The sequence below is a fragment of the Martes martes genome (genome assembly GCF_963455335.1).
Source record: "Martes martes genome assembly, chromosome: 7".
NCBI classification, from domain to species: domain Eukaryota; kingdom Metazoa; phylum Chordata; class Mammalia; order Carnivora; family Mustelidae; genus Martes; species Martes martes.
Genome location: NC_137894.1, coordinates 67,431,870 through 67,446,406, shown reverse-complemented (window position 1 = coordinate 67,446,406; position 14,537 = coordinate 67,431,870). Strand labels below are relative to the sequence as shown.

The 14,537-nt window shown below is 33.8% G+C and overlaps 1 protein-coding gene across 2 annotated transcripts in view; it reads left to right on the top strand.

The window, feature by feature from the left end:
* COPS2 (COP9 signalosome subunit 2) overlaps positions 1–8,674 on the top strand; it is a 31,143-nt gene extending 22,469 nt beyond the window's left edge. For both annotated transcript variants that reach the window (XM_080808523.1, XM_080808522.1), the window contains exons 10-13: positions 2,525–2,622; positions 3,953–4,035; positions 4,541–4,599; positions 5,468–8,674. In XM_080808523.1, coding sequence (XP_080664649.1) covers positions 2,525–2,622; positions 3,953–4,035; positions 4,541–4,599; positions 5,468–5,612 — 385 coding nt within the window. In that variant the 3' untranslated portion in view covers positions 5,613–8,674. The remainder of the gene's footprint in view (positions 1–2,524; positions 2,623–3,952; positions 4,036–4,540; positions 4,600–5,467) is intronic.
* Positions 8,675–14,537: the final 5,863 nt, after the last annotated feature.

Sequence of the window (14,537 nt, the reverse complement as noted above, 5' to 3'; positions counted from 1 at the left end):
GCTGTTTTTCAGTAGAAGACTGATGGTAGATATCTTAAAACAATTTCACAGTGTTTGCTGTCTCTACCTCTCTTAATCCAAAATGAAATTATGAATTGGTCCATACAAATCAAAAATTTTCAATAAGACAGTGTCTTTACTCACATATTTTCTCAATTAACAAGATTTAAAAAATTATTTAAAAAAAGTTTACCTCAGATAATTTTCTGAGGTGAGGAGCAGAGGGGTCATACTGGTAAGAAACCCAAGGATTTATTGATGACTTCTGTGGTATGATGGTTAGCAACTGAAAAACCTGCTATGATCAATTAATACTAAATAAGGTACAGAAAATAAAGCGAAAAGCCTAGAAAAAAAGGCCTACTTTTGCAAAAGAAATCAGTGAGCCAGAAAAATTTTCCTCTGGGCTGGGAATAAATGGAGCATAGGTTTTTTCAAGTCTTTTGTTTTAAATTGTGCTGCCAAGTCTACCAAAGCAGGAAGAATATTAGGGACATAGAGTAGGGTGGGGTTTTTGCATATGTATATGGATACTGGAAGTGATAAAACATTCTTTTAGTAGTCTTTTATGATTTAAATGTACTGTTAGACTATAAATTATGAGTCACCCATATATAAATTTTATATACTTGGAGCAAATAGCTTATTACATGATATTGTTTGAGTTCCTATGTAAAATGTCTTCATTTATTTTGTTTTTATCTGGCTATAGATTTTACAAATTACTAGGTTGGTTTAAGGAAACTTTAATTTTAGCTGTAAAAAATAAGAATGATTTTATTTCAAGGGGAATAGGAATAGATAGGAGATAAGAACTCTGAACTGCAACATTAAAAAATCAATTTCTTTGGGGCGCCTAGGTGGTTCATTTGGTTAAAGGTCCAATTCTTGATTACGGCTCAGGTCTTGATCTCAGGGTTGAATTCAAGCCTCATGTTGGGTTCCATGCTGGGTATGGAGCCTACTTTTAAAAAAAATACCATATTCTTTTATTGTTTACTTCTTTATTCTCAATTTGTTGAATTAAATAGATTTTAGTTATGAAAGGAGATTTCTTATTCCTCAGCATTTGGCCACATTAACTAAAAGATTATTTGGTTAGAGATTCACTTCGTAAAACTTAAGAAAAATGTTTATGAAGTTAAATTGTTAAGCAACAACTAAACTTTTAAAACTCTTAAAAATTGAGGCAGAGTTTTGCACTAGACATTAATATTTCATCTAAATTAAATTGGTTAAATACATTAAAATGGACTAAAGGGCTGATTTATCAGAAATTTAAGTGGTAATATTTATACTTATATATTTGCTATATCATACAGTTTACTCTACTGAAACCTCTGTATTGGAACTCAATTTATTTTAATGGTAAATTTCGACCCAAGCAAGTAGCTTATGTTGTCCCACATTTTTGTATATATTTTTTTAAGTCACTTAAATAGTGGAAGAATGTCTCTTGGTTAAAATATACACATGTGCAAGTGTTTCACTACTTGAATATATCCTCCTATAGTATATTTTGCAATAATGTATTTGGGGTAGGTGAAAAAGTAATGCTTCCTAATTTTATCTTCCTAGTCAGTTGCCAGCAGACTAGAGGAAAATAATTCCTGTTGAAGCACTTGAATCACCTGCCCCTAACATGAAGTTACATTGCGACCCAACAGATGGAAGCACAGCAGAGGGCGTGCAGAATGGCTGATGATATGTCTTACATATAAAGCAGACAGTGGTGCCATATCCAGAAGGTTGGCTTCTTCCTTCTCAGCACCTTTAGCAATCCCCATAGTGTCCTACAGAGTTATTTTAAGAGCAGATACTAGACACCTGAGAGAATTATGAACATAAATCAGCCTTTGGCCTTCTGCAGCAGTGTCCATCACATTCTCCTTTGTGTGTGTGTGTCCCATTTGGCACTAACTACCTGCCACTGATATTTCTGCTATATAACTCAGTGGGATTTTTAAGGCTAGAGAAAATTTAGAATCAAATGTTCCCTTTGCAGAGTTCTGGCAATTGCTGGTAGCTTTCTAGAAGATAAAAATTAGGAAGCTGCATTTCTGGATAATCTTCAGAGAGAATGTAATATCTTATTTCAGAGACAAGGCCAAACTCCTCCATACAGTAGTATGTATGAAACCTGATTTCTTAGGGATTAAATGATAAATGCACAATTTAACTTGAAAGTATCAAGCATTAAACAGTTTTTAAATTTGTAAGTTTTTAGCAGTGTTAAGATTTTGAGATTTTAATGAATATATATAAATATAATATTTGACCCCCAAAAGAAGATTTATTTAATCTTTATAAAACGAAAAACATTTAAAAAGAAATTAATTTTATTTGCAGAAGGATGTGTGTATATAACTCCTGATTTCTATGACAAACTGTAATGTAATTTAGATTATTGCATATAAAAAACTATAACGTAATTTAGATTATTGCAAAAAAATTAGGCTTTTGGTATATCTGAGTTAATACATGACTTCTTAGTGTTTGACAAGTTTTGTACTTTTCCTTTTAGTGCCTATCAGAATAATGACATCACTGAATTTGAAAAGATTCTGAAAACAAATCACAGCAACATCATGGATGATCCTTTCATTAGGGAACACATTGAAGGTATATTCTTTCTGCTAACTGAATTCAATTACCTTCTTTGCCACTGTCAATCAGTGTTTCTTAAGGGAGCGGCATGGAATTAAACCAGTTTTCCTCTGTGTATTGCCGAGTATAGAAATGTTTCTAAATGCGGTCATGGAATAGGATATTATTTAAAGTTATAAAGCTGTTTTAAAGAAATCATCTACCAGTTTCTTGCTATTTAGCATAATCAAATTCTTACATGATGTGCAATTCATTTAAGGTGGCTGTCTGTCCTTTTTATTCTAATTTAGATATTGTTGCATGTTTATTACTAATACTTAGGTTCAAAGTTCATTTTTAGGATTTTGGACAAGTAACAAAAACTTTAAAAATAGTCTGCTATAGATGATGCAGAGATGCATTACTTTGAAGGGTGGCTAATGTACCAGTAAGTGTATGAGATTTTTTAATAAGTTCTGTTGGATTAACAGAGACAAAAATCATTCCTTGTTCTGGGGCCTCTTTTGTACCTCCAGTGTTCCCACCTGTTATGGAGCTATTTGAGGGTTTTTAAATGAACATTTGGAACAACTCATTCAAATACTTAAATTCCAGATGCATCAGGAAAATCCGAAGAATACTTTGGAAGTAATGTTCTTTTTTCCCCACCTTCCTTTCTCTTTCATTCAGCAGACATTTTAAAAGTTCTTGTATGAAGCTAGAGTGGTACTACACTTGGTGGACATAGAAATTTTTAGAAGCCTTGTGCATGAACTCCAGTCTAGTTTTTTGTTGTTTTTTTTTTAAGGCGCTTGTCTGTGAAGAAATGGGAGAAAATTGCACGATCATTGTATAAAATATAATACTGTAGATTTTGAGAGAACATAAAATAAGGGACTTGACTGGCATGAATCAGAGCTTCCTGAAAGATGTTAACTATAAAGGAGAGATGAGCAGTGTGGAGTCTTATTGAAAAGGCAAAGAGGATATTTTAGGTAGCATCACAACATAAGCAAAATCAGGGAGGTGGGAACAAGAAAAATTATGGGAAAGTCAGCCTCTAATCTTACTGTGCGTCTGTTGGACCCAAATATTTTTTAGCTCCAAATACCTTATGTCTGGGGCACATGATTGGCTCAGTCAGTAGAGCATGTTACTCTTGATCTTGAGGTGAGGACTTCAAGCCCCATGCTGGGCATAGAGCTTGCTTAAACCAAAAAAAACCCCAAATGCATTATGTCCTTGCCAGGCAGAAAGACTTTGAGAAAATAATTGATATAATTAATTAATGTGATTTGAAGTACATAATGTTTCGTGCAGATATACAAACTATTAAATTTATTTTCATTTTTGTCTTTTCTTTCAGAGCTTTTGCGAAACATCAGAACACAAGTGCTCATAAAATTAATTAAGCCTTACACAAGAATACATATTCCTTTTATTTCTAAGGTACTTATATTCATGGATCTTAATACTAAATTTGTAGTTATAAATGCAGTGTATTTAAAAATTATTTTTGATAACATTTGATACTGCATTTGCAAAATACAGCATAGCTTAGGGCCTTCCTTTTAACGTAAATTATTCTGTGTTTTCTTGGAGTAAATGAACAGTAAAGAGAAATAAGGAACCATTACATTTCTTTTTAAAGATTCCTTCAGCCTCAAAGAACATTGTAGAAGACAGATAGTGGGTAAAATATGTAATTGATGTAGTGTTAACCCAACCACAATAAAATTGTGGTAAGAATATACTTTAAAGATTACAAAGTTAAATTTGGTCAGACCTGTGTTCTCAGAAATATTTTGAGGTGATAATGAAATTTGTCTTAAATTTCTTTACACTAAATTTCCTTTAAGTTGTGGGAATGAATTTAAAATCAGAATAATTATTCCTTATCATAAAGTACTTAAAGAAATTAATTACTAGAATTATAATAAGTCTTTTGTCTTAGGAGTTAAACATAGATGTAGCTGATGTGGAGAGCTTGCTGGTGCAGTGCATATTGGATAAGTAAGTACTTAGCTGTTTCTTACCATAAAATGTTTAGGACCATAACATTTGAAATACTGGGAGCAGAGGTAGCAGTGGAATTCTTGATTGTTCACAAAAAGCACCCTTTGGCTATAATTTTTTATTAAAAGAGATATATATGTATGCGTGGTGGCTTTTTGTGGATGAGAGAGCGTATTAAGCCCTTGATCTCTGAAAAAGTTGTAAATGGTTTTCAGAAAGATTTCTCATTTTTTATGTGTCCCATATCTAGCTAGAGAATTATTTAATGAATAGTGGGTTGGTTTTTTTTTTCTGTTCTTAAAGTATAAGGTATGGTATGTAATAGTTCTGAAATTACATGTTTCTTTTTTTTTTTTTTAAGATTTTTATTTATTTATTTGACAGACAGAAATCACAAGTAGGCAGGCAGGCAGAGAGAGAGGGAGAAGCAGGCTCCCTGCTGAGCAGAGAGCCTGATGTGGGGCTTGATCCCAGGACCCTGGGATCATGACCTGAGCCGAAGGCAAAGGCTTTAACCCACTGAGCCACCCAGGTGCCCCATGAAATTACATGTTTCTTAAAAGCAGTATGGTATTCAAAGCTTCACAAGCTTACATTTGCTCTTGATTAATCAGGTAAGTCTCTGCCTAGTAATTCTTTTAGTGAAATTGATAAAAGGTGGCTTTTTTCTACACAGAAATCCAGTTTCTGTGTAGAGTTTTAGTAAGGCAGTGAATGAAATAAGTAATCCTGAATTAGGTCATTTAGTAGAGGTAGCAGTTCCTTCTTTTGCATTTGTTGACATTGTACATATTTTATGAAACATTAGTCTAAAAATTACAGTCAGTGAAAATGGTTTGTAGACATGTCTTTTATTTATTTCCAGCACTATTCATGGCAGAATTGATCAAGTCAACCAACTCCTTGAATTGGATCATCAGAAGAGGGGTGGTGCCCGATATACTGCACTAGATAAATGGACCAACCAACTAAATTCTCTCAACCAGGCTGTAGTCAGTAAACTGGCTTAACAGAGAACAAGCTTTCACAGACGTACTTAATGCAACAGTGCAGAGATGTAATCCTTAAAAGAACTGGGAATGGCAAAACTACTGTCGGTTGATGTGTCCTGAAAATTATTGGAGTTATGGCAGAAGTGCTTTTTTTGATCAACTGGTTTGTGTTTTGCTGCTGCATTTATCCCAAGAAAAACAGCTTTAATCTCCAGAAGAAAACCAAAATGCCATGGGATTTATGCTGTATTGACATCTTGCCCTAAACATACAACATCATAGTAATTTGTCATGGGCAACATGACCAGAGAGAAGATTTTTGTCATGATTTTAAATACACTGACATGTTACTGTTGGTTAAATTTAAACATGTTTTACCTGCAGAAATTCTCTCACAAATAACCTGCAATAACTTGAAATGCATACCCTTTTGAACACTTCCTTTTCTCATGTATAAATTAAAATGTTTGCTGCATTTTGCAAAATGTCAATTCTCCAAAAATGTGTCCGTATATTTCTGTACCTGCAGTGTAGTAAAGGTTTAGATGAAACCCCATAATTATAGTGGCATACTGTCACTTAGGTTTCAAGCAGCAAAATAAACAGTGCAGCTCAGAAATTGTAGTTTGGTTCTTGATGTGTTTTTATTACATTTGGGGTTTTTGTTTTGTTTTTTAGTACCTTAGAAATTTCAAATTATTTTTTCTTCAGTTAATGATTTTAAAAAGCCTGGGAGCAAGTAAGTTGGTTATTTGCTTTCAGGTTTTTTAAAGTAGTCTTTATTGATAAAGTAAGGAGAACTAGTTTCTAACAAAACACTTGCATAGTACTTACTTTGACAGTGATGCTTTAAAGGAATAAAATTCTTTTTTTTTTTTCTAAGAATGATATTCCTTTTTAAAAATAAATTCTAACTCTCAGAATGTTCACTTTAAACAAATATGCCAGAACATAGACAGCTAAATGAATGTTACCCTGTATAGTGATCATGCTGGAAAATTATTTCCTAATTCCAGCAGTCTACCATTGCTCAAAACCTCTTGGGTTTTACTCTTTTAGAATTGCATTCAGAGCTAATTTAAGTCATACATACTATTAAGTTTATGACTCACATTAAGAAAACAAAAAGTATTATCAGGCTTGATTTTTTTTTTTTATGGTTACCATCACTTGGCACCAAATGACTTTGGACAGTTTCCAAAAATTAATCTATCTTTGAGGTAATAGTAGAAAGGATGCAGCTAGCTTTGAAGGCAATCCCAAAAGAGTTTGAAAGGTATTTTGAGCAGTGGTAGCATAGTTAGGATAATGAACTATGGCCTTCCAAGGTGACCACCTAAAAGGAGGCATAGCTCATTTGAATGTATTGAGTTTGGGATGTATTTGTTTCATTTAAAAAAAAAAAATCACATTATTTTATAGTGTCAAAAGGAAGAACTAAGATTAAGATAATTTTTGGTTTTTCTATTGCTTGTCATTATGTAAAAAGAAGTGAGTGGCAGTTCAGAAGGAAGACTGTTGTAACTGAAGAATGACAACCAAGAATTTTTGATCATTAAATCAGATTTTATAAACAGTGGAAGGAGCATGGACTTAAAACAAGGCATGCTTATTCGGTTTTGTCAAAATTTTACGAAAATATGTGATATATATTTATACTAAAACTATATAATCCTTAGATTTAGGAAAGCAATCAGTTAATGTCTTTAGCAGATTAAAGCAGTATTAAATACAGGTGCAACTTGGAAATTGTAGAAAACTGAAAGAAAACGGAAGACAAAATGTCTCTGGTAGGGAATAAAAAAGTTTAAGATATTATAAAATTATGTGTATTTTCTTCTCTTTTTACATAAATCATTTGTGAAAAATGTGCTAAATTTTTTTTTACAGGAGTGATAATAATTAGGACTTATTTTTCAATATAATTTGGAGACCCTTTGTTACCCAAATAAAAATGACAAGTTTCTGTGCCTGTATTCAAATATGTATGCATGTCATAACTGTGGGGAAAGGCCCTGCTTAACTCAGAGTTGATGGAATTAGAATTTAAAGGATTTGAAGGATGTGATTTAACCTTTACATCCCACCCTTTACAATGTCCAGTTCCCCTGTGATTTCTTTGCCCCATGGCAATAGTGCATCTTCCAGTTTCTAGAGGGAAAGCATGCACTTACTCTTTGGGAAACTGGGCTAAGCATATAACAATATCCAAAGTTATACCATAATCTTTAATGTAATTGTATGTATCGTATAGGTTTTGTTTAAATATTTCCTAAATATAAGTTCTTTTTTTATAGTTATTTGCCACATTTATTTTAGGACATAGGTTTTTGATACATCTTAACAGTCTGATTAACTTAAAGCTATTTTTACTTTTTCCCATTAAACATGTTCTGTGTTCCTGTGCATCTTATAGAGTTGAAATGTTTTTTTGAGATTGCATTTCGAAATATAACTAAATTTAAGGGAAGTAAAAAGTTAATTGGCAAATTCTTAGCATTTTGAATTACTGATTAAATCTTTCCTTCTGTGAAAACTACAGTAACAAATACTTTACATCATATTGTGATGTGTTTATCTCCGTTCTCTTCTACCCCAAACCTGGAAACACTCACTCCACAGCAAATTCGACTGCTGTTCGGTTGAGGGTAATAGATAAATATCTGCTGTAAGCTGGATTTCCACTACTCATTCCAGCTCTTAAGTTGTTTTTGTTTGTTTGTATGTTTTAAGTAATCTCTGTGCCCGGTGTGGAGCTAGAAATCATGACTTGAGATCAAGATTTGCATGCTCTGCCAATTGATTCAGCCAGGCGCCTCTAACATAACTTTATTTTTTTTAAGATGAGATGTTTATGTAGGTACTAAGAATTGTTTTCATTACATGAATCCCTTTAACTAAAGATTGATAATGTGTCCTTCAAGACTACGGAGGATCTGATGTCACATTGGGGTATAGTTTTAGTGAAGCTTGTTTTAAATGGGCTACACTGGGGGGCCTCTAGTACTTTTTCATTACCTTGTGAGATAATGGTTTGTCAGAGACTGGAAAACAGCTCTTGATAATTAAAATATCTATGATGGTAGAATTTTTTTTTAATTTTCTTTTTTAATCAGTAGTCTTTATAATTATTCAGTAAACAATGGTAAGTAAACGTTCCTTTCGGGTGGAGTGTGGTGGGGTGAGGTTATCTAATAAGTATATGAAGCAGATTATGTTGGTAAGGAACAATGGTCAGCTTAGTCCATAGGATAAAAATGTACTTGCCTAGTAGATTCCCTCTTAACTTTTTTAAGGGACTCAGAGATAACTACTTTTATTTATTTACTAAGGCTCCTTTTAAACAACATCCTGTTTTTAAAATATTTTAATTATTATTTATATTTAAATAAACCTGAAAAATTTTCATTCGATGCAGGTCTTTAAATTGAAACTTGTGCTTTAAAAAACTAGTGAAGCTAGGAGTTTCATTCTTTATATGGGATTTATAAAATATCCTTTTGAACTGAGATACTTCAACAAAATACAGAAGGAATTGACTTTTAGCTATTTTGTTTGAAAGTGTTAGTGAATATTATCCAAGTACTTAGAATAAGACACTGGGTGTTGGGTCTCAGAACTTGAAACTCAAGGACTTTGGTCTTCATTTGCGTGACCAAAATCAAAACTTTCATTTTTTTGGAGATTTTACTTGTGTTTGTATTAGATTTCTCCCTACACATACAACAAGAGCATCTTATATTTTGATACAATTACAAGTAGGAATCATTTATAAGAACTTCCTTAATGTAGACATCAGAGATTCTTAACTTTTTGAATGCAAGTATATCAGGATCTATTAATTTAAGATTATTAGATTTTTCTGTATCTTTTAGCTAGCATGTGCCCTTAATAGAATGGATTAACCAATGATGTTTATTTCTCTTTTAATCATTCAATGAGATTTGAAAAGTTTTCACTTTTGGAATTTCAAGGTAAGTTATAGAATGGTAATGTCCTTTGGAGTATTTAAGTTTTATGAAGCTAAGCACCACAAAACATCTAATCTAAATCACTGATTCTGAATATTTCTCAAAAAGTTAAAATTCAGTATCACTTAACTTGCTTTTGATCCTTGAGAAGACTTACTTAACTTAGGTAATGTCCCAAAAGAAACCAATGTGTGGTTCTCTAAATTTTTGCTTCTTTAGAGTTATGTTATTTTATAAACCTGCTGGAATAATTAAGAATGCTGTCAAATCATATGGCATCCAAAGGTAGATGCCAACTATACCTTAAAACCCTGTGAGAGGCAAGAAAAGAAACATTTCTTAGATACTTACTTTTCTACTGGGGTCATCTTTATTTCCTCTTGGCCAAGTTTTTTAAATTTAAACCTTGGTCATGATTTTCACATTAATGGCTGGCCAGCATTAGTGTGTGTGTGTGTGTCTGTGTGTGTGTGTGTACACTTACACATGTGAGTGTATATGTAAGTAGGAATACAGAATTTTTTTTTTTAAGATTTTATTTATTTGACAGATCACAAGTAGGCAGAGAGGCAGGCAGAGAGGAGGAAGCAGGTGTAAGAAAACAGGTTACTAGAAGTGTGGCAGAGGATGTCTACCTGTAATTAGAAGTCCCACAAGTTAATACTGAGACTATGTGCAGGATGAGTCACAAGATGCTTTAAGACTTACGTACTCAAAAGATTTTTGACTGGAAGTACACCTTCATTGGTAATAAAAGTTACATATTCTGCCTCTTTAAGTATTTACTGTGTAAATACTAGTCTCAGCACAAAACACAGTGGCTTCAAACATTACACTGTGTGTATTTGATTGAGTAATTAAATAATGTGTACTTCTCTGAAATTGCTTTTAAATGTCTTAAGAATATTTCTCTGAAAATCATGCTCACTTTGTTTGAAATTCAGGGTTTAAATACTTTCCACTTTTAAGATTACCTTCTTGTTCTTTGAAGCATTCATAGAGGAGTTGACCTCTCCTGAACCCTGTTTAATGATCTATCCTTAAACAATTCATGTTGCAAACAAGTGTTTTGGGAATTACTCCTTCAGTGTAAAATTAAACATTTCTAAGCAGGAAATTAGGCCAAGGAAGGAAGTGGAGGAAAAATGTACTCTCCCAAATCCTTGCCATGGTGCTTTAAAATGAACCCTTTAGGGCTGCAGCATCTAAGAGAACATTTGTGAATTTATAATGTATCCAAAAAATAATGGTCTCAGGTGTAACTTTTAACCTAGTGGAATGGACAAACCCTAATCTCAAAACACTGTAACAAAATCAGTTTTTGAAAGTCAAAAGAACTTCCAGGCTAAGCCTTATGGCCGAGGTTCCAATGTAAATCTATAAAACCAATGTCCTTTGGCCTTCTAAGTTATGGGAGTAGGACGAAAGGAGGCAGATCGAGTACTTCTATTTTGGCTCCTTTTTTTTTTTTTTTTTTTAAGATTTATTTATTTGACACAGCAAGAGAGAGTACAAGCAGGGAGAAAGGCAGAGAGAGGGAGAAGCAAGCTCTTCACTAAGCAGGGAGCCGGAAGCGGTGCTCAATCCCAGGCCCCTGGGATCATGACCTGAGCAGAAGGCAAATGCTTAACCAACTGAGCCATTCAGGCGCCCCTTGGCTACATTTCAAACAGTAGTGGCAGTTGGTATGTTGATAGAATTAGCCCAGGAAGGAACTACCTAAGCAATATATACATCAAATATCCTGAGTTGTATTTTTATTTACTTAATAGTTTTATGGTCCCAGGGTGCTTCAGTGGCTCAGTTGGTTAGGAGGCTGACACTTGATCTCAGCTCAGGTCTTGATCTCAAGGTCTTGAGTTCAAATCCCCGCCCAGAGTGCAGCCTACTTTAAAAAAAAATGTTTATGGTAATTTTTAGAGTAATGAATGGAGGTTTATAGTTTTCTTTCCAAAAGCTTATTTTTTTAAGATTTTGTTTATTTATTAGAGAGAGAGAGCATGAGAAAGGGAAGGAGCAGAGGGAGAAGCAGACTGCCTGCTAAATGGAGACCATTATGCGGTGCTCCATCCTGGGACTCTGGATCATGACCTGAGCTGAAGATAGATGTTTAACCAACTAAGCCACCCAGGTGTGCCTGTAGAAACCTATTTTAAATTTTGTTGTATTGTAATTAATTCACTGTAGGTTACTGCACTTGAACTAAAGAAGGGTTACCTACCTTGGACCTGCCAAAAGTGACTTGTTGTGAACAAACATAGACTACAGACTGATGTGCTTTATAGGGTAGGATTGAATTGATTTGGCAGGGTAAGATTAATATTTAAAACTTGGTCTTTCCCCCTTCTCATTATTGTTGTCTTCATCACCAAGAGGCAATTAGGAAAGAAATCTAAAAGTGCTAGAATACTAAAAGAAACAGATTTTCTCTAACCCCTTTATTTTTATTTAACAGGTATTTACTGTATGCCTGCTAAGTCCTAGGGACTGTCTGCTATGTCCTAAAGCTAAAGAATACCATAAGACACAAATTATCCCTGTGCTAAAAGAGCTTAGTGCCACAGGAAGAGGCAGATAAACAAGATAATTTTTCATAGAGAAAAATTCTACACAATAAATGAAGGTGGGAGAGGCACCTCTGAGTATGTGAAAGTTGACGTCACACATGAATGACGAAAAGGAGATAAGGAAAGAGTAGTCCAGTCAGATGTTAAGTCCATCTGAGGTGGAATGGGTATATCCAATTCAGGCAAGATAGAGTATGATGTTCAGATGGCAGAGGTGGTCAGGGACTAGATTATGGATAGCCTTATGTTTTTCAATAATGAACTGAGATTTTATTCTAAAGATGATGGGAAACCATTGGAAATTTAAATTCTGATAAAATATTTTAAAAAATAATTCTCGCTATTGTGTGGAGAAATGATTATATGAGATAATCGTGAGATCAGACAGAAATAAGAGCCCATTGCAGAAGTCTACGATAGGTAATAGAGGCTTTTAGATTAGGATTTGGAAAGAAGTGCACAGGATCAGGATAGGCCAACAATACTTGCTTATGCACTGGGCTTGAGGATTTGTAAGAAAGAGAACACGGTTCCTAGGTTTCTTACTGAGCAACTGGTAGACAGGTCTATCATTAAATAAAATGGGAAAACTAGGAAAGCCTAATTTTGGCAGAAGAGGCAGAGCGAGCCAAAGACACCAGAGTGGACTACAAACTTGAAAATAGTAGTATCACAGAAGCTAGGTATTTTAAAACAATGATCAACAGGGAATGTTGCTGAGAGGTTAAATATGATAAGGGGTGAGAAGGCCTTAGGATTTATCAAAATGGTCTTTGGAGTGGCTAATGTGTGACAGGTAGGTTCCAGCTCTTCTGGAGGAACTGTGAGGAACTTCTTTAAACAGTCACTGTCCTTTACTTCTTGTAAATTGAAGGTTTTTAAAAAGTCTGTGTTTTATATCTCCTGAATGTGAAGCAGGAGAACTTGGGAAATTTTTAAAAGAACAAGTAGACTTCTTACAAAATGTCTCTTATAAGAGGTTTAAAACCCATTTCCCCTTTCCAACACTACATAAGCATTTAATTTTAAATTTTGTCTTTGACACATATTAACTATGAAATTGTCTCAAGTCCATGGCTTCACTTAACATTTTTATGTCCCTACAAAAATTGTCAAACCTTTCTAGTGTTTATGATGAATGGATTCATAATACATGTAAGCAAAGCCCTTTCAGTTTATCAACTTTCATTATATTTTGGTATATCAGTATAGCTGGATGTTAATGTCACCAAAATCATGAATTCTTGAAATGTTTGGATTTGTCTCCAAAGAACTTGTTCAAATGTAAACAACACTGTGACAATTAAGGGTTTGGTATTTGAGTAATCTCAAATAGTCAGTGGAACAACAATATCCCTTACCTAGAAATTATTTTATCTGAAAGTACACATTTGCTTATATACTTGAATGCTCATAAAGCAAGTAGAATAATTTAATTTACAGATTATCATATCTCAGAATTATGGTAGTCATTTTCCACAATTAAAAATCAGTGGGGTACCTGCCTGACTCAGCTGGTATAGCATGCAACTCTTGATCTCAGGATGATGAGTTCAAGACCCACACTGGGCACTGAGCCTATTTTTTTTTTATTTTAATAAATAAAAATCAGGAAACAATTGACAAGTAGGATTCTACTTCTGAGGATAAAATACCTGAACTCTAGGACAGAGGCTGACATCTTAAAGATGTCTTTTGCTGCTGCTTAGCAGAGAGGAGTATGGTAAAGTTGACAGATCTGAGGAACAGGGGATCTGCATTCTTCAGTTGGCCTTGAATTGAGACCCTCTCACTTATCATCTCTGAACTCCCACTTTATTTAGTTCAATACGCCTTCTTAACCTCAAGTATTCAGAATTGAGAAAATCCTAATCCTTGGCATATGGTACACTATCATGTCTTTTCAGTCTACTTTCCATGTATTTATATATGCATATATCTTAAAAATAATTTGCATTTCTATTTTTAATTTCCATAAGTGATATAAATTTCATTCTCTTTTATCTATGTTATTTTCAAATCTAGTTCATCACTCCTGTTTTGTCTCTTCTATCTCATGCATATGTCACAATTTACCTACTCATTTCTCCAGTGATAGACATCTGTATTCCTTCCAAATCCTTACTACGTAGATAATTCTATGATGAATATTTTATACCTATCTCATTACGGACTTGTGCAAAAATTACTCTGAGGTGTATTTCTGGAAATGCAGGGTCTTTGGACTTAATGCTTAATTTTGCCAGGTATTGCTGGATTATTCATCAAAATGGCTGCACTGTTTATGTTCTAACCAGTAATGCATAAGAGTTCTGGTTATCTTCTCTCCTTGACAGCCCTTGATAATATCTGACTTTCTAAAATGACATTTTAAAAATTTCTTGATTTTAGGGGCACCTGGGTGG